Source organism: Bolinopsis microptera, chromosome 11, assembly GCF_026151205.1.
Source record: "Bolinopsis microptera isolate Bmic1 chromosome 11, MBARI_Bmic_1.0, whole genome shotgun sequence".
Lineage (NCBI taxonomy): Eukaryota > Metazoa > Ctenophora > Tentaculata > Lobata > Bolinopsidae > Bolinopsis > Bolinopsis microptera.
Genome location: NC_087082.1, coordinates 20,150,457 through 20,175,476, shown reverse-complemented (window position 1 = coordinate 20,175,476; position 25,020 = coordinate 20,150,457). Strand labels below are relative to the sequence as shown.

The 25,020-nt window shown below is 36.7% G+C and overlaps 2 protein-coding genes and 1 long non-coding RNA gene across 4 annotated transcripts in view; 2 read left to right on the top strand and 1 right to left on the bottom strand.

Moving 5' to 3' along the window:
- The window catches only part of LOC134822617 (ethanolaminephosphotransferase 1-like), a 51,897-nt gene extending 49,472 nt beyond the window's left edge, over nt 1-2,425 (bottom strand). For both annotated transcript variants that reach the window (XM_063833746.1, XM_063833747.1), the window contains exons 1-2: nt 2,223-2,425; nt 1,881-1,949 (exon numbers count right to left, since the gene is read on the bottom strand). In XM_063833746.1, coding sequence (XP_063689816.1) covers nt 1,881-1,949; nt 2,223-2,390 — 237 coding nt within the window. In that variant the 5' untranslated portion in view covers nt 2,391-2,425. The remainder of the gene's footprint in view (nt 1-1,880; nt 1,950-2,222) is intronic.
- The window catches only part of LOC134822809 (chitooligosaccharidolytic beta-N-acetylglucosaminidase-like), a gene marked incomplete in the record, with an annotated part of 941,725 nt that overhangs the window by 418,055 nt on the left and 498,650 nt on the right, over nt 1-25,020 (top strand).
- LOC134823564 (uncharacterized) overlaps nt 1-25,020 on the top strand; it is an 83,806-nt gene that overhangs the window by 56,717 nt on the left and 2,069 nt on the right. The window lies entirely within an intron of this gene.

Genomic DNA, 25,020 nt, shown 5'->3' with positions numbered 1-25,020 from the left:
AACAAACGTAATAACTACTAGTAGTAACTAATAGTTACGTAGTAAATACTAGTATTGACACGTATCTGTTAAGTGACCTGTATATTTAATATATTTCTAGGTTGGATACAGTGTTTTCGTAACACACACTACACCCTGTCACACTACGAACCAGTACAGATGATAACTAACACTTCAGAGCGAGAGAACTTTATTGATGTGAATTATACTCTATCTGGAGTGAGTTGGGGGCATTTTGTTGGGATTTATAGAAAAAGAACCGATCAGTGGAGTTATGTAATTGAGGGATGTACTCCAAAAAGTTCCAATACACAGTTTCTAAATAATGCGCCAGCTGATAAACTCAAACACTGGATAATAACCAAAACTTCTACACACCTAAAGGTAGTGTGTAACAGAGTGACAGTTCTCAATTTCAACTTTGCTACTGAATACAAACCAGGTTGTGAGAATAGTCACCAGATTTGGTTGAAAAGGTGCACGAAAATAACACTTATTAATTATAATGATGACTTACTTGTTTTAAATACGGTCGGTTAGTTTATGTAAATTAGGAAGATCTTACCTATAAACTATAATTAGTGGAAATTCTTTCCGAATTATTTAAGTGTTATCTTATTTACCAACTGAACAGTGTATACACAGTGTACTTGTAATATACATTATACACATAATTCAGTTGTGAACTCATTTATCAACTGAGGTCAGTTTCAGATGATTTATCTTAATGTGCGTTTTCCTTTAAAAAACGACGAGATTAATTAATGTTATAACTTTAAAAAAAATTATTAGCTACATTTCAAATTTGGCACTGAGGAATGAAGATAGCTGGCAGCCACATTCATATTTTTATGGCATATATTAAAGATTATTTTAATTGTTTTAATTTGATTCTTCTTCACGACCTCTTGAAGGAAAAGTTCCTTTTTAATGTTTAATTGTTACCAATTACTGTTTATAAACACATTATCAAATAAGGATTGTTCTACACGCTAAACTTATCAATTAGACTTTAATTCTATGGGCTCTGAATTCGCAATTTACGTTTTAGCAAATAGACTATGTCTATAGCTACAGATTATTAGTTGATCATCCTGTATCATGTAAGAGTATTTTTCATTAACATGATTGTCAGTCGTCAGATTGTATGTTCACTCACTTAATGAATTCAACTTTAATATTACATCCACGATATTGAATATCATTCTATCCATGTTTGTTTGGATTGTTCTGAGATTAACGATAAATAGTTTCAACACATAAATACATTTAGCGTTTTGATCCAGACTTGGAATGCCAGGTTGATTAAGGATACATGGTGTCAGCTTCATGCGATGTAGGTATAACAGAACAAAAATTAATTATGATACATTTTTTGCAAACTACAGATACTCTTATTTCTGAAATCGTGCCTTGGTTATGTAGTAAAATATATGGTATGATTTATTTCTCTTAATTTTAAGAAACATAAGGCACCTGACTATAACATAATATATGTAAAACTGTAAAAGGAGGTATTAAAGATAAGCAGTAATTTCAGTACTGACGTCAGCTTCATGCTATGATAACAAGTTGGTGGTATGTCAGTACATCTTTTAACAAAAATTTAACAGCAATATTCAGGAACAAAGGGAAGCTAATTGCATTACAAAGGAATTTGACTCTGCCTACATCAGTTTTTAATCAGGATATCGGATTACTTGTAATACCATCAATATAAATGACATGCTACAATTACTGTGTAGATAACAACACAAAAAGAGAGAGTGTGGTGGACAAAACGGACTTAAAATTCAAGGAACACAATTTGATATGAATTACCCCTATCGAGATCATGGTGCCAATTGAAATTTGAAAGATAAGAAATGACATTTTCTTACTGTAACACCCCAGTTCCATAGAGGGTGCATCACATACTTTGAAAGAGGGGATGTGTCAATCGCCGAATACTGAAATTATACATGTTAAAAGTATGTAAAACAACTCCTATAAAGAAGATATCATGTACCACAGACTTTTTAAGAACACCTTTTCCTCCTGGTCATTTATATATAAGATATCTCGCGTGCTGCCACAAGTAAAATTACAACTCATAATTCCCAAACATTATGTGTCATCTCCAAGCAAGCAAGCATTTTAGGTACAAAACTATCTAATTTCATACTGTTTTCAAGACAATGAACTATAATTAACACAAATCACAACAATAGACATGATGATACCTTGTATCTGGTGGAAAATCCAACAAGTGTATCAGGTGATAGCTGAGGCATCTTATACAGGTATATGTAGTTCCAGATACCACGTTTGACGTTCTCTCCGTTATTTACTGTCTCCCTGTCACTGGAGGCTTCTGGTGCTTCTAGCAGCTGCTCGACATCACTACTCATTGCAGTTTTTTATCATACTGTATTACGTGAAGTGTCACAAATAAAAAATATAGAACTGAATATGGTTGCTTTACTTAGCCAATGTCCATTGTTATTTGTAGTTCCAACCAAGTCTTACTGTTGTGTAACTGTCCTGTTTGAAGAAAAAAAAGTCAGACTCAAGTTCTTCAAAGTTATGTTATCTACTGCCAATGAGTGGCACTAAACTGGTCAAGCAAACTACAAATTTTCACCATGCAGGGATTCCACTAATTTATAGAAAAATATAGTCTAGTGGCGGATATGTTAATAAATAGCATTTATTTAGGATCCCCCTTGGAATTATTGCATTGTACAATTGTAACCAGACAATTTAGATAATATCCATTGAGTAATAACAATTACAATGATTCAACTAAATAAATTTGCATCAAACATAAATTCGGTGTCCAATGTGAAGATACAGTGGATATTTGATGTACTCATCTTTTGTGAACGAGCAAAGGAACCACTTAACTTTTGAGAAAGAGAAAAAAATATTCAATTCGATTGAATCATGCTATGTAATTGGCAGAGCACAAGTAAGCAGCGAAGTAAGGTATGTTGCTACCAAAACGGTAAATTCGTAAGATCAAGCTCGACTTTGATCAAAAAAGTCCCCCATTGCCCTAACGATTATTTACTTACTTTACTTTACTTTACTTTACGTTGTTTAGCTGCAAGGCAGCAAAAGCCATCTATGAAAACCACCCTTTTTCTTTTACTTCGGACAACCATGGCTGGCACCAGCACTTACAGGAACCCGAAGGATCGATAACTAAGGCCAGCGACGGTTAAGGTATTATATCACACTTTCTTCGCCCGTGGCTCCGCTGTATAGATCATGTACAGCTCCTCATTTAACCCTCACACACGATTTCTCGAGCATTCGGCTGAGTAGACCGGGGGCTGCATAGGTCCATCGGAACCCTTAGCTGAACGGCAACGCCGCTCACCCCATGGCTAGTGGCACAGGCGGGGATCGAACCCGCAACCTCGTGATTGAGCAGCATATCACGAGTAAGGCAGGTCGAATAACGAACTGCGCCACTAAGATATGGTACTAGTATAACACTGTTCATAATAGCTTTTGTGAACAGTGTACAGTCATCATAAAACTAATATAAACGATCTAATAACTATTATTATACGCTGCCCGAGTGCATGAATAGGCTGCATGCAAAGCTTAGCCACGCAATGCGCTACAACCATAAAGTCCAACATCCAAGAAGCTAGAAATTCATCACTTCACAGGCGATTTTCTTCGCCATCAGTTTGATTAATCGACCCAGTACACAGTAGACCACATACACCATTTTCTTTGTTCTTGGTCTTCTGTAGAAAAGATTTAGAGTACAGACAACAAAGAAAAGTATCAATGAAACAAGACATTTTCAATGAAGTCAATATATAAATATTGTAATGAATGTTTCTGCAAAGCATATACAGAGTGTACTGTATAAAGTGTGACTTTTTTCCACTTTAATAGTTTTGGACAGAATTAAATTTCACGGTTATTTTTAACTAAATTTTGTCAGAAATATAGTTGAATTGATAAAAAAACAAAAATATGGTTAATTGTTAAGCACCTTCCAAAAAAAGCCACCCTTCGGCCTTCCCAAAAATTGAATATTTTAGTCTGAAATTGACATTATTCATGCAATGGCTGAGGTCCAAAATTTTCAAAATCGAATAAAAACGTTTTAAAGATTTTCCTAAAAATTCTGCCTCACATTTATGATTTAGAAAAGATTGTCCGGGCCCGGACAATCTTTTCTAAATCATAAATGTGAAATGATCCCTAACACATATTTTGAAAGTTTCGGGGTGATTAATCAAAAACAGTCGGATAAAAATAGTTTTAGACTCGATTTTCATTGGAGGACTTCTTGTCATACGTTGTATGACCCGCCGCGCACGAAGTGCGCGGCTCCCCTGTATCGTCAGGACGATATAGTGAAACGACCGTGGGGGTCGCAACGTGATACGAAGGACTTCGCTGCGCCGCGCAAACTAGCATTCTTGCTTCGCAGAGCAACAATTTTGATGTAACGGTTTGACATCGTCAATTTAAATTTTCAATACGCCAGATAAACCATAAACTCGATTTTAATGCACTACGCGCGATAGAAAATCGCTCGCGCAATTTTATGAGCGCTGACCTTTGACCAGCGATATCTTTGGCTAGAAACAAAATTATTGATAGGAATACAGAAGCAAATGATAAACATTACTCTTTACTGTCAAAAACAGCTAAAATGTTGATTTCGAAATTTTTAATTGAGACCCCTTAATTACAGCAACCTCAAGTCCCTATAAATTAGCACCATTACTGATTTACATGTTGGTGACAGTAACAAAATCTAGCAATTTGTGAGAAATAAAAAATTGATGGGGATTTGAAATTTGGTTTGCATAAATTTGACACCTAGTGACACAATGTGATGAAAAGTTTTTAGCAACTGCTCCATCAAAATATTTTGTATCTTCACATACATCATATCTTATGAACAGAAACCAGTATGTATCAATTGGATCCTCTGAATCCTCAGCAAACCCCATTATTTACGGTGTACCCCAAGGTTCAATTTTGGGACCTCTCCTTTTTATAATCTACATAAACGATCTTCCTCAAATATCCGAAATAGCTAATTTCATCATGTACGCAGATGATGCAAACATTTTCCTAACAGGAGAAAATATAAACGAGGTTTATGATAAGCTCAAAATTCTTAGCGATGTCTTAGTAAAATGGGTAAATAACAACGGATTAGCTCTAAATCTTAAAAAAACGAATTATATGATCTTTTCTCGGCAAAGAAACCTTATTTATCGCGATGTAGTAATCTCTGGTGTCACAATCGAAAGAAAAACAGAAGCCCGTTTCTTAGGAGTTATAATAGATAACAAACTGAACTGGTCGCAACATATTTCTGCCATGAAAATGAAAATGGCCAGATACATTGGAGTCATGTACAAACTTAAAAAATATTTGCCTCTGGAAGCACGTTTACAAATATATCACAGCTTTGTGCAGTCTCACCTTAATTACTGCTCCCTCGTCTGGGGTTTTGCTGCCAAATCCCATATAGAAACACTATTTGTAAAACAAAAAATGGGTCTTAGAGCAATACTACCAGGTTTTGTTAATTACTGGTACAAAGATGGTACACCACCAGCAAGTACCAAGTCTGGTTTCTATGTACACAAAATATTGACAGTTCATAGTATCATCGTAAAGAACGCATTAGTTTTTATACATAAGCTGAAAAACTTCCCAAGTTTAGTGCCTCCCTCTATAAAGAAAACAATACCTAACAGTGCACCAATATTTAACGTCGCCAATCCGGATTCAAGTCTTACAACTACATGGTCAGATGAATATGGTAAATACCCTTACAATAATTCAGTATTCTACAAAGGTCCACTACTAGCAATAAACAGATATAGTGTCGCAGCAACTTCTTTGCCAAGTCTATTCAACCTTAACATCTACAAAAGGTGCATAAAAAACATGCTCATTGATCAACAAAACGAGGGCATTGCAGACGAATGGCCCAACTTTATGTTGTACAATATAACGGGACTAAGGAAATCAGAGCGCAACATCAACCGCAATGCTAATAATATCTCTGTCTCATAAGCACGCCATCACAGAATCAATTTCACTGCATACCATCTCAGTTACACTGCCATCAATTCGCCAGCAATAACGGCATGACGCTATGCGACTGATAACAGTCGTTAAATTTTAAAAAATTTTGGAATAGCTAGCTAGCCGTAGCTATGAGCCTGTTTCCACTCTACAACTATAAAAGGGCATTAATATGATAATTTTAATTAAAGGCAACTTTATATGTGCTCAGCTATGCTTTGTTCGACAAGCTCCATGATATACATATTAATCGTTTTAATGAGATCTAATCTTTAGTGAGTTTTGAGTTTGAATTGATAACACTTATTATATATATTATTTTTTGAGTAAACATTGGCTGGTACTTCGGGCCGGTCCCCAACAAAACATAGCCATGTGTATACGCGTACTGCGTAACGCGCTTGTTTCACCGCCTTCGGCGGTCGGTCGCGCTAAATCACTCTACAGTCGATTCTTCCATTTTCACCACTTTTAGTTTCGCATTGGATAAGCACATGTTATACGCGCGCGTTACGTGTCAATCATATTTGATCCCGACGATTTCTTACTTTGGGTTTCAAACTTGCTTGTCGAGTTTTCGTCAATAATCAATTATCATCCATGATTCACCATTGCCACTTGTGTAATACCTTGAAATCCTATAAGTTGAATGAATAGGTTTTTAAATTGTTGACATAGCATAGAAGGACTGTTGTCAGAATGTATAAATATGATACAGAGCCGCCTTCAGAAGTTAAAATTGTTGAGCCGTATTTTCTAGTGTACTGTTTCGTATGACATATGAGTCGAGGTACAAATAGAATTTTTCGCTGGATCAAAATGCTGAGATTTTAATATAAAGCAAAGCCAAGTATCAATAAACTAGTTTAGATTACGCCTGATTGCTTGAGTCCTATTTAAAAATATTTTTGATATGTCATCCTAGAAGTAGAATCACAAATTTTGCATTCGTTTTAATTGTGTTTTTTTTATGCGAAGAGCATATATTGTTTTTCCTTAAGCCAGCTGATCCAGCTATTGTAAAAGTCTACGGTCTTACTTTAGAAACACTGCGCTTCTTATTTGAATCATTAAATCTAGGCTGCATAAAATGATAGGTTTTCGGATTTTGACCTGAGCAGCCGAAACTGATATTATTATTATTGTTATCCATATAATATACTATTATCGATGTAGTTTAATAGACTATAAATTTATTATATAACCTGGTTTTATTTCCATAGAAGTGTTTTTACCAGTTACTTTAGTAAATTAACAAAATGTACGTCTCCACTCTGCAGTTCCGACTGCAATTCGAACTTTGTCGTCTAGAATCTAGTGTGAATATTATAGATATTTACAACAAATATTTTAATTATCAGGTTCATCAGCATGGGACAAGTTGCAGATCAACCGCCATATATAGGTACGTACTACAAGTGTTCATTTATGACTCAGTAATACAATTAAACAACAAGTTAACTTAAGAGTTGCAATTTGATTGATATACAATATCATGCGATAGTTCATTAAAAAACTTCGAAGGCTTTTAACTTGAATAACAATATCATTTTTAAAGCAAGGTTTGTAATTATTATATTTGAAATCCGAATTGAATATTATTTATGAGAGTCAAATTTCTGTTGATCCCACGTTTGATTACGATGTTGTCACATTGAAACGTTGAATAATTCCTTTCCTCCTTATTTTATTTTTCATAAATATCTTATCATAAATATCTTATCAGGAGCAAAGAAAAACAGTCCTGGCTGTCCAAGAACACTAACAAGAACACTAACAGGGCCGGAACACAAAACCAGTGATAGCAGGAAATACAACAAGCAGTGGCGTAACAACAAAAAGAACTAGAGGGATAGAACAGGTTACCACTTCCTGCAAAGAAGAAGAATAAAAAACATTCCCCCCATCTCACGTGCAGGCAGATTAAAAATCTTACTGTTATCTATATTTTGAGACCTCATGTGGCGTGTTTTTCTGCTTTTTATACTTATAATACTAAAGATTCTGCAGTCTTAACTCTTATACTTTTCAAGTAAAAATAATTGACTTCGGTAAAATTGTAATATGCCGACTCGCTATAAAGGTTTAAAACATGAGTGATTGTTGGTTGTAAAGTGCTAAGTATTTTTCCTTCTTAAATGGCTATATAAAAAGGCTTGTTATATTAGCCGGAGTTTAGCAGCTCTGAAACAACCTTATGATAGAGCGCACAAATATAGAGCAGCTGTTATGAACAGTCAACTAATAGCCATTTAACGACCGTGATCATGTCGTTACGATAATACATAATAGCCGTCTCAGCTTTTTTAGCCGGTTAATTAGTTTACCGGCTTACGCAGTGGGAGATTTATAATTCGCATCGTTTTGTCGTTTTAGAACCTAGAAATAGTGCTCAAAGCTGGCTTTGTGGTTAAGTTTTGTAGTTGGAAAGTGTTTTTAATGTAGAGTACTGGGAGATCTGAGGATTTATTATTCGCATCATTTAGCCGTCTCATAACCTAGAAATAGTGCTCAGAGCTGGTTTTGTGGTTAAGTTTTGTAGTTGGAAAGTGTTTTTAATGTAGAGTACTGGGAGCTCTGAGGATTTATAATTGGCATCATTTAGTCGTTTCAGAACCTAGAAATAGTGCTCAGAGCTGGTTTTGTGGTTAAGTTTTGTAGTTGGAAAGTGTTTTTAATGTAGAGTACTGGGAGCTCTGAGGATTTATTATTCGCATCATTTAGCCGTCTCATAACCTAGAAATAGTGCTCAGAGCTGGTTTTGTGGTTAAGTTTTGTAGTTGGAAAGTGTTTTTAATGTAGAGTACTGGGAGATCTGAGGATTTATTATTCGCATCATTTAGCCGTCTCATAACCTAGAAATAGTGCTCAGAGCTGGTTTTGTGGTTAAGTTTTGTAGTTGGAAAGTGTTTTTAATGTAGAGTACTGGGAGCTCTGAGGATTTATAATTGGCATCATTTAGTCGTTTCAGAACCTAGAAATAGTGCTCAGAGCTGGTTTTGTGGTTAAGTTTTGTAGTTGGAAAGTGTTTTTAATGTAGAGTACTGGGAGCTCTGAGGATTTATTATTCGCATCATTTAGCCGTCTCATAACCTAGAAATAGTGCTCAGAGCTGGTTTTGTGGTTAAGTTTTGTAGTTGGAAAGTGTTTTTAATGTCGTGTTCGGTGTTTTATAACTCCCGACATGGCTGCACAACAGTCTCCCTTAAGAACACTTTCCACTGTTAATACAAATTATCATTTACGATCGTTGTTCTACCAATCTGCCTTAATAAATTCGTTCATGAATTCATACACTGTAAGTGTAGACTGTATTATTAGTGCCGTACATTTGATTAGCAATTTACTGGGCATGCGACTTAATTGTGCCATGATGTTGATAGTTGCCAAATTTCGGTAACAAATTAGGACTTAATTTGAGTTTACTGCACGCGCGATGAATAATTTGTGTTTATAGAGATCTGCGGCGCGTTATCAGGTTAACCAATGAAATCACGGCGTTTTCGTCACGTGACAGTCGACTGTAGAGTGATTAATTATCATCCTTCGGCGGTCGCGCGCTACTGCAAGCGAGAGGGCTCTGGTTTGAGCAACTCCCTGTAGATCCAAAATTTAGAGTTCTGGCATAAAACAGTTGTTGATTTTTGGATTTCAACATTTAAATTTTTAGGTTTGAAAAGAATTTTGAATCCGAAAATTTAAATTGTTTTGCAACAATTTAAATTGTTCAGCAACAATTTAAATTGTTCAGCAACAATTTGTGGAGTTGGACTCGTCGACGAGCAAATAGGCTAATATAACCACCACACGCCACTCGATAACTTTGCCCAAGTTTACCTGTAGCAGGACAGCTTAGAGTTTAGTCTCGAATACTGTTTACAGAATACCATATTATGTTCTATAAAATATTTATGTATTATATTGGAGGGTACCTTTGTAATGGTGTCATTGTTAACACGGAAGCTTACTAATTTTTTTCGTAGTTTTTGATTATTTGATTGATGCACTGTCCACAAGCAAGAGCCACTTTGGTCTTCTTGCTGTGAGGTGTCTCAGCTTCATTATTTGATTGTAGATAAATGATCTCTGTCACCGATGACAAACTTTCAAAGCCATCATTACACGAACACAATCCAGCTGCACTTACTCGAGTTTAGTTGGGACAGAATATTGGTTTTGTTTAGGTGGATACATGATCAAATGAGCGAGATTTAATCGCCCTTGTACTGTAGTGATAATATGGAAAAAGTGTCAAACAGTATACATACAATAAAGTAATTCAAGTGTTGCAATTGGCAGAGCACAATACAGAGTTAACGGAAATTTTCCACTGTTACCAATATTATATAGTATTAAATATCAACAAGGGTTCTTGAAGTGGAGAAAGGAAGCTTCACACCTTTAGTGTTCTCGACTTCTGGTGGAATGGGTAGTGAGGCTGAAAGACTGGTAAAAAAGCTGGCCAGTAAGATGGAGTACCACACTGGCCAGAGGTACTCGGATGCTATAGGTTACATCAGAAAGCGCCTTCGCTTTGAAATCCTAAGAACAACAGTGATTTCTCTCCGTGGAGACAGAGGTGCGAGAAAAAACATTGTTAATATAAACAGTCTAGATCTTAACTTGGAGCCACAAGGCCAAGGGTAATTTTTGAGTGTTTAGGGAATTTTTTATATTCTTAAAGGTTTGTTTTTATATAGGGTCATTGCTATATTATGTGTATATTGTTTGAATAATTTTATATTTAAAAAAAAAAAAAAAAATTAAATATCAACAATCAGATATATACACATCTACTCCATCATAGGGGCAGGGATGAGGTTATAAGAGACTTCTGATAGTGGTGTCTCATATTTGCTGTCCATTTTTTTTTCACTGTAGTGATAATACAAATCAATTTTAAGAATTATTTTCCTACACCTCAATCGCAGACCTGTTAAAGAAGCTTTTTCATTTTAAAAAAAATTATTTTTAAGAAGCTTATGATGTTGTTGCACAATTTGGGTTGGTCTAGAGCGATATCATTCACACTTAGGCATCAAAAATAATCTGTTTGATCATTTCATGTGAAATAGGATGAACATTTTTCTTGTATGTGGAGTTGGGTTGCAACTATCGGACAACTTTTTCTGCTCAAAATGAAAGCAAGCTTTTGCAGCTTTTAAAAAGGTTTTCACCAGAGTTTAGTGCCAGATAAAATGTTGGTCCCAGAAATTTCCTTTTTTGAAACCATTTTTCTTTGGTAATTGAAAACAGATATATCCATTTTCCCAAGCTTTTCTTAAAATCTCCCTCCTATAATCTCTTGCATTGTAAGCAGTGGGGTAACGTTGCCTGTTGACGCCCCCACCAAAAATGCGCCCCCTGTTTGTGCCCCATCCCATTTTGGCGCCCCTCCTTAAAATTGAACAAATTAGGTAAAATTGAACAAATTAGGTGATTTTAGAGGATACGCCGTTAAAATCTCTAAAAAAGTGTGTTTCTAGAGCAAAACGCACAGTTTTGCTAGTACCCCAGTTAAGTTTTTCAAAATTGTCCCACATTCAAACGAGAATTTGCGCCCCCCATGATGCACCCCCCGGACGCAGGGTCAGCGGGCCCTTCATTTTTCTCATTAACACATAATATCAGGCCTCGCAGGCTGGATATATAATAAAGGCCCTATTTTCAAGTATGTACACTCCCAACGTTAAATAATTATGTAATCCTACTTCGCATTAAATCGCATTTTCTAGGCATTTCTTGCCTTCCGCAGAGACTAAGAGGCAAGTTTCAAAGTATAATCCCCAATTTAAAATTAATACTCATATTGCCAGCTTATTTGATGTCCTCGTGCAGAAAACCGACTTTCAGCTATTTCAACAGACTCTTTCGACACTTCATCAGGTAAACTAAATTCTCTGAGTTTGATTTGTTTTGCTGTGTTTAAAAAGTTGACAGCTTTTGGCATGAAAAGCACTGAATGTATCTACCTTCTTATATTGATTGAAATTGAATAAAATCTATATATGCACAATGCATCGCAACCATTCAAGAGCCTCAAAACGTGGTTAACGTTTGTCTTCAGGATTTTTGTAGCTTGAATGGATTTGCTTAGTATGTAAAGTTTTGTTGTGGTCTTGTTATCTGCTGTGTCGTGCTCTGCTTTCTTTTCTCACTAAACATATCAACTAGTCAAATTTACATCTAATACATTCAAATATGTATTAAAATATTTGCTATGTAAAAATTTCACAATGCTAATGCATGTGATCGAATATATTTACACAATAATCATTTGCCAATTGCATACCAAGAATTCTTATTAATGGCTTCTGTTGCAATGAACAATTTAATTCAACTGAGACAGCCATTCTTCATTAAACCTGCTGTGGGTATTTGTCATCAGAAACATCTTATTTGAAACTTTTGTTAGTTGTAATCTTTATTGTAAGAATTAATTAATTAATTGCTTACTTTCAGTTTGACAGTGACCAAAAGTTTGTCGGAATGGTTGGCGAGTATCGATTGTCACACTTGACTAAGTCCTCACAGACCATGGCATTCATGAATAGCTACTCTAACCATGTAAGTTTGTGTGGGTTGCTAGTATCATGATAGTTAAAATTATGTTTATATGAAGAAACGAAAAGAGCTTAAAGTACATAAAACGTTTTTTTTATATAGATAAAGAACGGCCCAATAATATTATAAAACTATACAAACAACATCATACCTATCCCCATCATAATATCCATCTGCAATCAAGTATTCAACTTACTTTAATGTTTTTGGAAAGGTGTTTAGTCGTCTTATATCCTCCACTTATGTTAAGTTTTATCATCGTAGTTAGTACCTCTACTAACTTACAACAGAAACTATACTGGTGAACTCAAACAAATTCACTTTCAGGTCTTTGCGATTAAACCAACCATCAGATCACAGAAATCCCTTCTCCGACCAATGAGAACACAATATGGCTACTTAGAACTAGTTCCATTCACAGTTACATGGTGATCTGTCTCCTCAACTACTCACACTCTATTTACTTGTCTAACAACTTGCTTTTCCTTTACAGTTTGCAATGTAATAATATCATGTTTAGTGCTTATCTTAGGAGAATCTTTGAATTTAAGTTGCTCTATTTATATCATAACCATCTTTCATTGTTTAGATTATTCCGTTTCCTATCTTTTTTTCTAGATCTAAGGCAGGTTAAAAGCAAAATGTCTGCCCAGATAGAGATTAAATCAAAACGATTCTACAACATAATGATAGCTACCTAATACAATTAAGTACTGTATTTAGCAACCCATACAATAATAGTAAACTGTAACTTAGCTACAATACAATAAGTACCTGTATCTTAGCTACCAATACAATAAGTACTGTATCTTAGCTACCAATACAATAAGTACTGTATCTTAGCTACCAATACAATAAGTACTGTATCTTAGCTACCAATACAATAAGTACTGTATCTTAGCTACCAATACAATAAGTACTGTATCTTAGTCTACCAAAACAATAAGTACTGTATCTTAGCTTGATAACCTGATATTATTAAGTTTAATTCACCTCATATTATGTTACACACAATTCTTATCTGATTGTGTGTAGAATTGTGCTCACATCTTTCAAACTCAATACTAAAAATGTCATCCAAGCCACAAAACCAACACATAGCCCCCTTCGTGAACTACGTTACAATCCAGTTACAGAAGTAGCCCCGTCTTAAGTCTTGTAGCCAAAGTTTCTGCTCAGTTCACCTTGTCGACCCTGAGGGTAACATGGAGCACACCTTCCACTCAGTCGCCTCCACTTACTCCTCTCTCTCTCTCTCTCCTCTCATCTCTCTCACATCTTCTCTCTCTCTCTCCCTCCTCTCACATTTACTCGCTCTCTCTTCTCTCTCTCTCTCTCTCCTCTCTCTCCTCACTCTCTCTCTCTCCTCCTTCTCTCTCTCTCTCTCTCCTACCTCGCTGACTCGTTACTCAATGATCAATTACAGACTGTGCTAGAATATATGTTAAACAATGTATATAACTCTAACTTCGTTTCTCCCTCTGCACCCAACATCCGGCATCGTGCCAACATATCACGTGACTTGTCTAACAACCAATCAGACTATCAGAGAGAGGTATAATCGGGACCAACCAGCACCACCTCCACACAGGGTCACAATACAAAGGACGAGTACCATCACACTGATGGCTAATATGACACGTGAACACTAGTTAGGCCGCTCTGATTGGAGTTGTTGCCTAAGGCTATTATACCATGGGAGGGTTGTATAATACAGCGCTCTAATGTTTATTACAAGAGGTGTTAAGGAGCTTGCTGCGTCGTCTTGTTTTGTCCATGGTACTGCTTGACCTTGTAAGGTTCTTGAGTGTGAAACCTCTCAAACCTTCAATTATCTCCATTTCTCTCTCCTTGTAGATGTGTTATTCGATTTGAAAATATGCATCCGTTATTTAACGTCCGTTTATAATCGAAAGAAATTGACTTAGCTGAAACTAGCACTGAGAATAGACATCCAGCTTCATATCAGCCCACTGCCCATTTTAGCGACTTTAGCCAGACCTTCTGCTATCACGTACGAATAACGATTAGTAGTTGAAAGTACGTGTAAGTGGTTACCTCTAATAATATAATGTTAAATACTCCCGGTTTCTAACGAATTCTCAAATTTGTCTAACTTTGCTTCACTTTAACTCTTTTTACCTTTCTTCTTTTTTTACTATTATTTTACTAACTGTATACTTTACTCTTTATTTGTTGGATATTTTTTTGTCTTTTAAACTTTTGACATAGTATCTTACTCTTTTTAACACTTTTGTTTTTTTTTTTTTTTTTCTTTTACTTTTTTCTTTTTTATTTTTCTTAATATTTTTTTTTTCTTATTTTTTTATTTTTACTTTATTTATTACTTTTTCATGCTTTCTCACTTTTATTTTCTATCGTCTTTTTTTTATATTACTTTTTTTTTCACTTTTTTTTTTAATTACTTACTCTTTTTTTCTTTTTTATAGTTTACTTATTCTTTCTTTTCCTGTTCTTCTACTTACTTTATTAATACATTTCACTTATGGATTTTTTTTTCTTACTATACTTTTTTTTTTTGTTTTAGAAGTTAAGTTTATATCTTCACTTTTCTTACTTTTTTTTTGTTTTTATTTTACACTACATATTATTTCTTTAACTTTTTTTTCTTTAATGATTTTTTTTTTTTTCTTTCTTGTTGTTTGGTTTTATATAGAATTTATTTTCTTTTTGGTTACTTTTTTTTTTCTTTTTTTTTGTTTTACTTTCATTTCTACTTTTTTTTTTTTTTCTTTATCTTATTTTTATTTTCTTCTTTTTCTACTTTTTATTGTTGATTCTTTTTCTTTATATTTATTCGTTCTTTATTTTTTATTATTTGATTGCCTATAACAACTGATTTTATTCTTCTATTCATATTTCACATCTTTTATTTTTTTTTTTCATTTTTTCAGTTTTCTTTTTCTTGACGTTTTCTTATTTTTTTTCTTTTTTTTTTACACTTTATTTTGACTTTTGTTCGTTCTTTTTTTTTTTTTTTTTCATTTTTACTTGTACTCTTTTTTTAGTTTGTTTTTGAGAATTCACTTTGTTTTTTTGAATGTGGTTCTACTATTTTCCTTTTCTTTCTACTTTTTAATACTTTTGATACTTTATGGTTTTTATACTTTTTCACTTGTTTCTCTTTTTCTTTTATTTTGAATTACTTACTTCACTTTTGACCTTTTTTGAATTTTCTTTGTTTCTTATTATACTTGTTTACTTTTTCATTTTACTTTTACGTTTGTTTTTATTTTTACTGTTTACTCTATTTTTACTTCTCTTTTGTAATTTTTTCACTTTTTCTTTTTTTCTGTACTTTTTTTTTTTTTTTTAACTTTACTTTTTTTTTTCTTCTTTTTCACTATAGTATTTTTTGCTCTTTATTGTTCATCTATCTCTACACTTTATTCATCACTTTTATTTTTTTTTTTTTTTGTAATTTTTGTGTTTGTTTTTTACTTTTTGTTTTATCTTTTTTTTTTTACCTTGTCTTTGTCTTCACTTTTTAGTCTTACTCCACTTTCCTTTGTTCTTTATTCTATGTTTTTTTCATTCATTTTGAAGACCCTGTTTTCATTGTCATTTTGGCTCTATATATTGAGTTTAACGTTTTTAACTGATTCTTAACCTACTCATTCTACTCATAGTTTGAATTCTGTCACGACAATTGTTGCGTTTTTGAAACATTCTTACTTTTTCGTCGAGCGTATTTTCTGAATGACCTCAGTTGTTATGTATTATAAACTGTTGACGAAAATAAATTTTTTAGCCTGATTATGTTTGCTAAAAAGATACTTGACACTGTGTAACACGTGACATGACACGTGACATTGTCATGATAACACGTGACATGACACGTGGCATTGTCATGGTAACAGGTGTTAAATAAGAATCATCTCACTCCTCCCTGTATATTATTATCTCACTCCCTCCTGTATAAACCAGTTAACCTCAATAATCTTACATGTATCAGCTGCTTGCGTAGTTATAAGCGATAATACCCGCGCTGTTGCCTGCGAGTAATCGAATTATCCCAGGATCACTAATTCACGTGACCGCTCTCAGCCAATGAGAATCTCTCATTTCCCGACAACAGCCATCAGGTGCGTTAGGTTTATCCATCATTATTCCCAAAAGTAATTGGCTGCATTGTGTGAAGGAGTATGTACAAGTATTTACATTGTTTTCAGCAAGACCTTACACCTGACCAGCCAAGTCACGTGTTACCATGACAATGTCACGAGTTACCATGACAATATACACGTGTCATGTCACGTGTTTTACCACACAATGTCCACGTGGTTTGCTCCTAATTTTCGTAGTATTTAGGGCACCCTTTTTGTGTATACCCACTACCTGTCAACCTGTTAATTGTAATGGAAAATATTTTCATGTCGCTCAAAACGAGAGGATAAAAGCATCTAGCTGGAGTTGTTACGCCCTAGATCCTCGACTAAAATACATGGACACCCCTTTGTTGTATAATGTTCTAACAGTTTAACACTGATATATTACTAATATATAATAACATAAATATATACTACCTCTTAATGCTACTCCTTAATACTACCTGTCCTCCAAACACTACATAATAATACATCTGACAAACTGGTAATTATAATTATTCTCTCTGTCAATATTAAGGAAGAGAACGTTAAACACGCCCTACTAACGAATAAAGGGGGTGGTACACGAATACACCTACCTATATCTAATAGTAAGTAGCTGTAGTAACTGCTAGTACTGTGGTACACCCTGTAATACATGTAAATATAATACTTCAGTAATCACTGGCCGAACTTTTTGCTTTTATGAGGAGAAAGTCTGACAATTTCTAATAATATCTACGAATAACTCACATTTTCTACACAGAAATACGAGTACAAGCTAGTTGTCAGAACAAGTCCAAGAAAGAGTTTTAACAGTAACAAACCGGAGGGGTCTGGGAGGGCTGGAGGGGTCTGGTAGGGTCTGGGAGGTTCTGGGAGGGGTAGGAGGGGTTTGGGAGGGGCCTGGTAGGGGTCGGAGGGTCTGGGAGGGGTCTGGGAGGGTTTTGAGGGGTCTGGGGAGGGGTCTGGGAGGGTCGGGAGGGGTCTGTGGAGGGTCCCTGGAGGGGTTTGGGAGGGGTCTGGGAGAGTCCTGGGAGGGGTTTGAGGGGTCTTGGAGGGGTCTGGAGTCCTGGGAGAGTCTGAGGGGTTATTGGGAGGGGTCTGGGAGGGGTTTTGGGAGGTGGGGTGGGGTCTGGGAGGGGACGTGGATGAAGGTCTGGGAGGGTTTTTGGGAGGGGTTCTGGGAGGGGTTTGGGAGGGTGGGTGGGGTCTATTATTTCATACGTGTTTTAGTTGTCAGACTAAATAAACCTTTTACTACCTCACAAATCTGGTAGGAGACTGCTTGGTGAACATGGCTGAATACTGATGGTACATCTAATGTGCCCTTACATTGCATGATAATGTAAGGGCACAGAGCGTTCAGCTCTTGTATTATTAACGTACGTTATTATGACAATATCTTTATATCCTGCTGTAGCATGTAGTGAAATATGCGTCAAATCTCTTCGTACATTGCTCTAATAAATGAGAACATATCGTGATCCTAGTGTGTGTGTGTGTGTGTGTGTTAAACGTAATGTGTGTGATTACAGTCTACAGCTGTCTACAGTACAGTACAGTGTGATAACAATATGATGTGTGCTGTGTAATTACAGTCTGCCCTACGCAAAGGATAGAACTTCAGCCCCTTGCAAATAAGACACAGCTATATTTAATCACGTAGTCTATATGTATACACACTGTATATCACGTATGTGAGATAGCAGTTAAGCTTGTAGTAAAGATTGTAGAAGGGTGAGTGGGAGGTAATTTTTTGCTGTCAGACTGACAGATATTTACATAATCTGCTTTAACATATTTTAGTGGTGTACATAACCAGCCTACTATATTACTTCTGCTAGTAACCAGAGTACCAAGTAACCATACAAGGTGGTGCCTGTTTGATATTGTATAGTCTACCTTTATAATCTATTGTACAACTAATGTGTGATAATAACTGCTGTACCGTGGTTGTTGCCCCACTTACAGTTCATCTAGCAGAGCGTTATACAATAGAATACTCTCTACACCTGTAACTGAAAATCAGATATTAATGCTCAGAAAATCAGAAATCAGAATATTAATGCTCAGAAAATCAGAAATCAGAATATTAATGTTTAGAAAATCAGAATATTAATGTTAAGAAAGGGACTGAGAAGAGTGTTTTAAGCGGGGTAAGATGGTAATGGGCACGAGGGGACACCTTTTAAGAGAGGACGAGGATGACAAAATTAAAATTCGTATCAATTTTCGCGTTAACTTAAGTGTATTACAATAATTATGTTTAATGATTATGTAACCTGATTCAAGTATTATTTAAGTACTTAGCTCGAACTGTAATTCGTTCAAACTTTTAAAACATTAAATTAATTTTTCCCACATTGATTTCCGTATTAATATTTCCCATAATTCGGGATAACTCACAGCTATTATAATAGCGACATTTTCTAAAATCTCTATTTTACAACCGAACATAATTAGTGATAATTTATAAAGGATACTGCATTCTAACTGTGTTAATTTATAATTACTGGGCAGTGTGTAGCGACAAAATGGGAATTTACTGTAACCGCTGAATAAGTCTGGTGTCTCTATATTATATAATTGTTACCGCTACTGTTGGCACTATTTTCAACGTGAACACCTGCCAACTGGAGCTGGAGCTAAAATACACTGCCTTATTTTAATACAAACCAGACCAATTTAGCTGATTCAAGTCATGTAGATAAGTTTGCTGAGTCAGAATAAGAATCTGACGATTTGTTTTGAGTAAATATCATATTATCAGGGTGGTTATTGATACTTGAGGAGGGGTTGGTACACGTAGTTCACTGATAAATTGGATATTGAGCAGTTCTTTACATTCTATCAGTATAAGTAAGTCAGTATCAATATGTCGGACTAAATACGACGTTTCTGAAAGTAAAAATATTAACAAATACAAAAGTCTGTCTTTACTCTTCAGTCAGTTCACTAAAATAGTACATGAGGCAGTTCAGCGTGTAGTACTCTAGTAGAAGTGTAATCTGAGTACTACAGCTGTGTGCGCTGTGTTTTATCATGTGTATCATGTACCTAACTAGTGTTACTACTAGTACATGTTATCTTTATGTTATTTGACACGCTCCCACGCTACTTCACCAGATAAGAAGCCATATAACCACTACTTAACTTCTCTCTGCAGTAAAAAGTACGGTTGCCGCGGTAACGTTAACATTGCCACGGTAACGTCGACATTGCCACGGTAACGTTAACATTGCCACGGTAACGTTAACATTGCCACGGTAACGTTAACATTGCCACGGTAACGTTAACATTGCCACGGTAACGTTAACATTGCCACGGTAACGTTAACATTGCCACGGTAACGTTAACATTGCCACGGTAACGTCGACATTACCACGGTAACGTTAACATTGCCACGGTAACGTCAACATTGCCACGGTAACGTTAACATTGCCACGGTAACGTCAACATTACCACGGTAACGTTAACATTGCCACGGTAACGTCAACATTGCCACGGTAACGTCAACATTGCCACGGTAACGTCGACATTGCCACGGTAACGTCGACATTGCCACGGTAACGTCGACATTGCCACGGTAACGTCGACATTGCCACGGTAACGTCGACATTGCCACGGTAACGTCGACATTACCACGGTAACGTCGACATTGCCACGGTAACGTCAACATTGCCACGGTAACGTCGACATTGCCACGGTAACGTCGACATTGCCACGGTAACGTCGACATTACCACGGTAACGTCGACATTGCCACGGCAACGTCAACATTGCCACGGTAACGTTAACAGTGGTAATCGTTTCAGTTGTGACTTAAGAATGTTTGACTGTTATAGGCGTGGTCGCGACCCGGAAGGAACGGATAATATCTGAGTGAAAATTTCTCTGATTTAACGTATTAACGTAAGAGGATACGCATCATAGCCCTAACACAGATTGTTACAGATTAATGAATAGTCATCACTACAATATAGTGATTAGTAATATTTCACATCTACTAACATTACATCCTGTTGTTATACTTTACACTGGGAGAATGTGACACAGCAGATATTGTGCAGATATGGGGTATCTCGTTCTGGGTATCACATTACAGTGTGTTATATTTAGACTTTAAACGCTTGCGGAGGTGGGAGTAGACCTCTTCCCTCTTGCCAAACACCACTCCTGTCAACACGGTACACAGCGTGTGTCACGTGACACACACTGCTGACCAATCACAAGATAGTATCTCACACATTGACCAGTAGGAGTGCAGCTTGTAGAGCTGTCCTCCAATGAGAGACGAGGAGGGGAGGGTGGGAGCCAATGAGAGACGAGGAGGGGAGGGTGGGAGCCAATGAGAGACGAGGAGGGGAGGGTGGGAGCCAATGAGAGACGAGGAGGGGAGGGTGGGAGCCAATGAGAGACGAGGAGGGGAGGGTGGGAGCCAATGAGAGACGAGGAGGGGAGGGTGGGAGCCAATGAGAGACGAGGAGAGGAGGGTGGGAGCCAATGAGAGACGAGGAGGGGAGGGTGGGAGCCAATGAGAGACGAGGAGGGGAGGGTGGGAGCCAATGAGAGACGAGGAGGGGAGGGTGGGAGCCAATGAGAGACGAGGAGGGGAGGGTGGGAGCCAATGAGAGACGAGGAGGGGAGGGTGGGAGCCAATGAGAGACGAGGAGGGGAGGGTGGGAGCCAATGAGAGACGAGGAGGGGAGGGTGGGAGCCAATGAGAGACGAGGAGGGGAGGGTGGGAGCCAATGAGAGACGAGGAGGGGAGGGTGGGAGCCAATGAGAGACGAGGAGGGGAGGGTGGGAGCCAATGAGAGACGAGGAGGGGAGGGTGGGAGCCAATGAAAGACGAAGAGGGGAGGGTGGGAGCCAATGAGAGACGAGGAGGGGAGGGTGGGAGCCAATGAGAGACGAGGAGGGGAGGGTGGGAGCCAATGAGAGACGAGGAGGGGAGGGTGGGAGCCAATGAGAGACGAGGAGGGGAGGGTGGGAGCCAATGAGAGACGAGGAGGGGAGGGTGGGAGCCAATGAGAGACGAGGAGGGGAGGGTGGGAGCCAATGAGAGACGAGGAGGGGAGGGTGGGAGCCAATGAGAGACGAGGAGGGGAGGGTGGGAGCCAATGAGAGACGAGGAGGGGAGGGTGGGAGCCAATGAAAGACGAAGAGGGGAGGGTGGGAGCCAATGAGAGACGAGGAGGGGAGGGTGGGAGCCAATGAGAGACGAGGAGGGGAGGGTGGGAGCCAATGAGAGACGAGGAGGGGAGGGTGGGAGCCAATGAAAGACGAAGAGGGGAGGGTGGGAGCCAATGAGAGACGAGGAGGGGAGGGTGGGAGCCAATGAGAGACGAGGAGGGGAGGGTGGGAGCCAATGAGAGACGAGGAGGGGAGGGTGGGAGCCAATGAAAGACGAAGAGGGGAGGGTGGGAGCCAATGAGAGACGAGGGTTCGGGGAGTGGTTATCAGATAGTGTCGGGGCTTCTTCTTCAGAAGTTCAGAGTGTGGGGTGTGCTAATTATGTGTGGGACTTGTAATGCTTGTTATTGCTGGTGTACTAAAACACAGGCTACCTCAGAGTGGAGAAAACTTACAATCGTGGGTTGAATGTTTCTTAGTTACAGCTGTCAATTAAATTGGTAAACGGTTAAATGTTGGATAGTACAACATGATACTGAATGGTTGGATGGTCCCTCCCCCTGCAAAGTAACAGTTGTATAAGGGAGATAAGGTGGAACTTATACAATATACACACTGTAACTCTTATCTAATAATATAATGTATAATGTACATTAGTCTTAGTCGTACAATGTATTTAGTCCTTATAGTTACAGTTAGTGATTGTCACAGCTATCACGTACATCGCTATCCCGAACAGTGCATTTACAAGTTAAAGCTACACTATAAAGTGCAGCCGCCTTAAGTCATAAAGTGCACGTGACCCTAAATTGCGCGTGACTTGATCCACAATCCACAACGATGGTAATTTCTAGGTAGTGTCTTGCAACCTTTCATCAACTCTAAAAGTGGCGCTATATCCAGCTGTACGGTATTAAATCCCTTACAATTACCGACAGCATTGGTACAACATTACCGACAGTATTGTCCCCTAAATTAGATCGAGAGCGTTTATTATGAAACTTGATACGGAAAATCCCAGGCCGGACACAGGAATCGGAAAGTTAGCACGGTATTTTGGGAGATCTGCATTGCAGTGTTCGGACAAATTTACACTTGATTTTTGTACAATTGTGGAATAATCAGCTTCATTTGTGTGCGGAATGATTGGTTCCAATTAGATCTAGTAATTAAACTAATTAAAGTTAAATTAGGAATAAAATGAGACGGAACAGCTGTGTGTAACAATCTCTGTTAACAACTATTTTTAGATAATATCTGGTAATATTTTAATTAATTGGTTATCGTGGTGGATCATGTTATTTCTGTTCAGAATTTATCTGATACAAATATTTGGGCTGACCCTTTTTCTAATCAGTTTCGAATAAAAAGTATTGGAGGATGATACCCATATTTGTCTTTTCGTAATTAAAGAAAAATGTGGAAAATATGCGTAAGATTATGTGAGAAACAAACTGTTGCATGTTACTATGGTAACTAGTAGTGTAACCATGGTAACTAACTGTTGCATGGAGCTTGCAGCGGAAGAAAGTTCGTCATCTACCACAAAATATCCATCTGATATCCTGAACAATTTGAAACGTTTTAAACTAAATAATTTTCATCTTTTAAACTGAATAACGTGAAAATTTTAAACTTAATAATATGAAACTTTCAAAAAGGTTTTTATTTTGAAATTGCAATCGGAATTAGATTGTAATCAAGTGAGATACCAAAGTTTATGTAAAACTAGTAAGGTTTGTGTTCGAATTTTAGAATACCATGTAAATATAATATTATTATTAAAATATTCGAATATATCATGATAAATATAATATTATTAAAATATTAGAATACCATGTAAATATAATATTATTAAAATATTCGAATATCATGATAAATATAATATTATTAAAATATTCGAATATCATAATAAATATCATAATAATACATAGACCGTGTCTTACTCCCTGCTACTAGAGTAAGACACCGTGTATGTGCGGTGTCTGTATTTGTTTTAATTAATGTTTAAACAGAAAATTAAAGAACTATTTAACTTCTCCACCAACCCTGCACCTTGGTTAAGAAAATTACAAACTGTCACCAGTTCAGTTACTAAGAGTAACAAGTGACACGCTAAATGTCACAGTTGTAAGGTTTACCAGTTTATTAACTGATATGATATGTCTTGTAAAGCACGTGGATTGTATGATGATAGTGTGAGATTATGATAGACATGGTATGGTTAAATAATAAATGTAAAACCTTGAAAGTAATTTAATAAATCCTGTTAAGAATGCAGTTATTAGTTAATATCTGGCGGTTTCGCACTTGTATAACACTGAATTATTAACTACCATGTCAATTCTTTAACTTCAAAGATCCGTACAGCATTAAGATCGTCAGATAAAGCTTACACAAACTACTTTAATCTTTATCTAAACATAAATATAAAATCTATGAAACATTGTCAATGTTGGCAGGGTACGATATTTAGTCTCAGCCACGCCCTTATTCAACACCTTAGAGTTAAAAACTTGTTTAACTTGATGAGAAACGCGTCTGTTTGTGACAGCGGTAGTAGTAGATATATAGTAACACTAGCGGTAACTATTATAAGTCTTCCTTTACAACTAAAGTATAGCTATAGTAAAAGGTTTCATTTTCCTATTAGTGATCAGTGTACACTGTACAACTACTAGGAATCATAACATTCGTACTGTAACTCAACATTTTACTGAAAGACCCTTAATTCTTACTGTAATTGATTGGTTAAAGATCAAAATAAGTTACACTTCTTTTTTCAACCGATTCTCACCCCTCCTTGTACTTTTGACAATAATCCAACGATAAAAGCATATGAAAGTGTACAGGATACTGCAACATGTTTCTAGATAAGAGTGACAGGTACGAGGGGGGATGTAGATTGTAGATGAGGAGGGAGAAGTAAATCCACATACAAGAAATTAAAGGTTCACATTCCTCACAAATTACGGAGTGTAAATTCCAGACACCTTAATACGTTAATATTATAAAGGAGCAGTTAATATTCGTTATACAGACGTCTATCAGGGAAGGTTACTGTGTGGACGGTCTTTAAAAGTTAGCAGAGGAGATAAGTTGATCATAGTATTTAGGGGGAAAAATAATTTTCTTTCCAAGGCAGG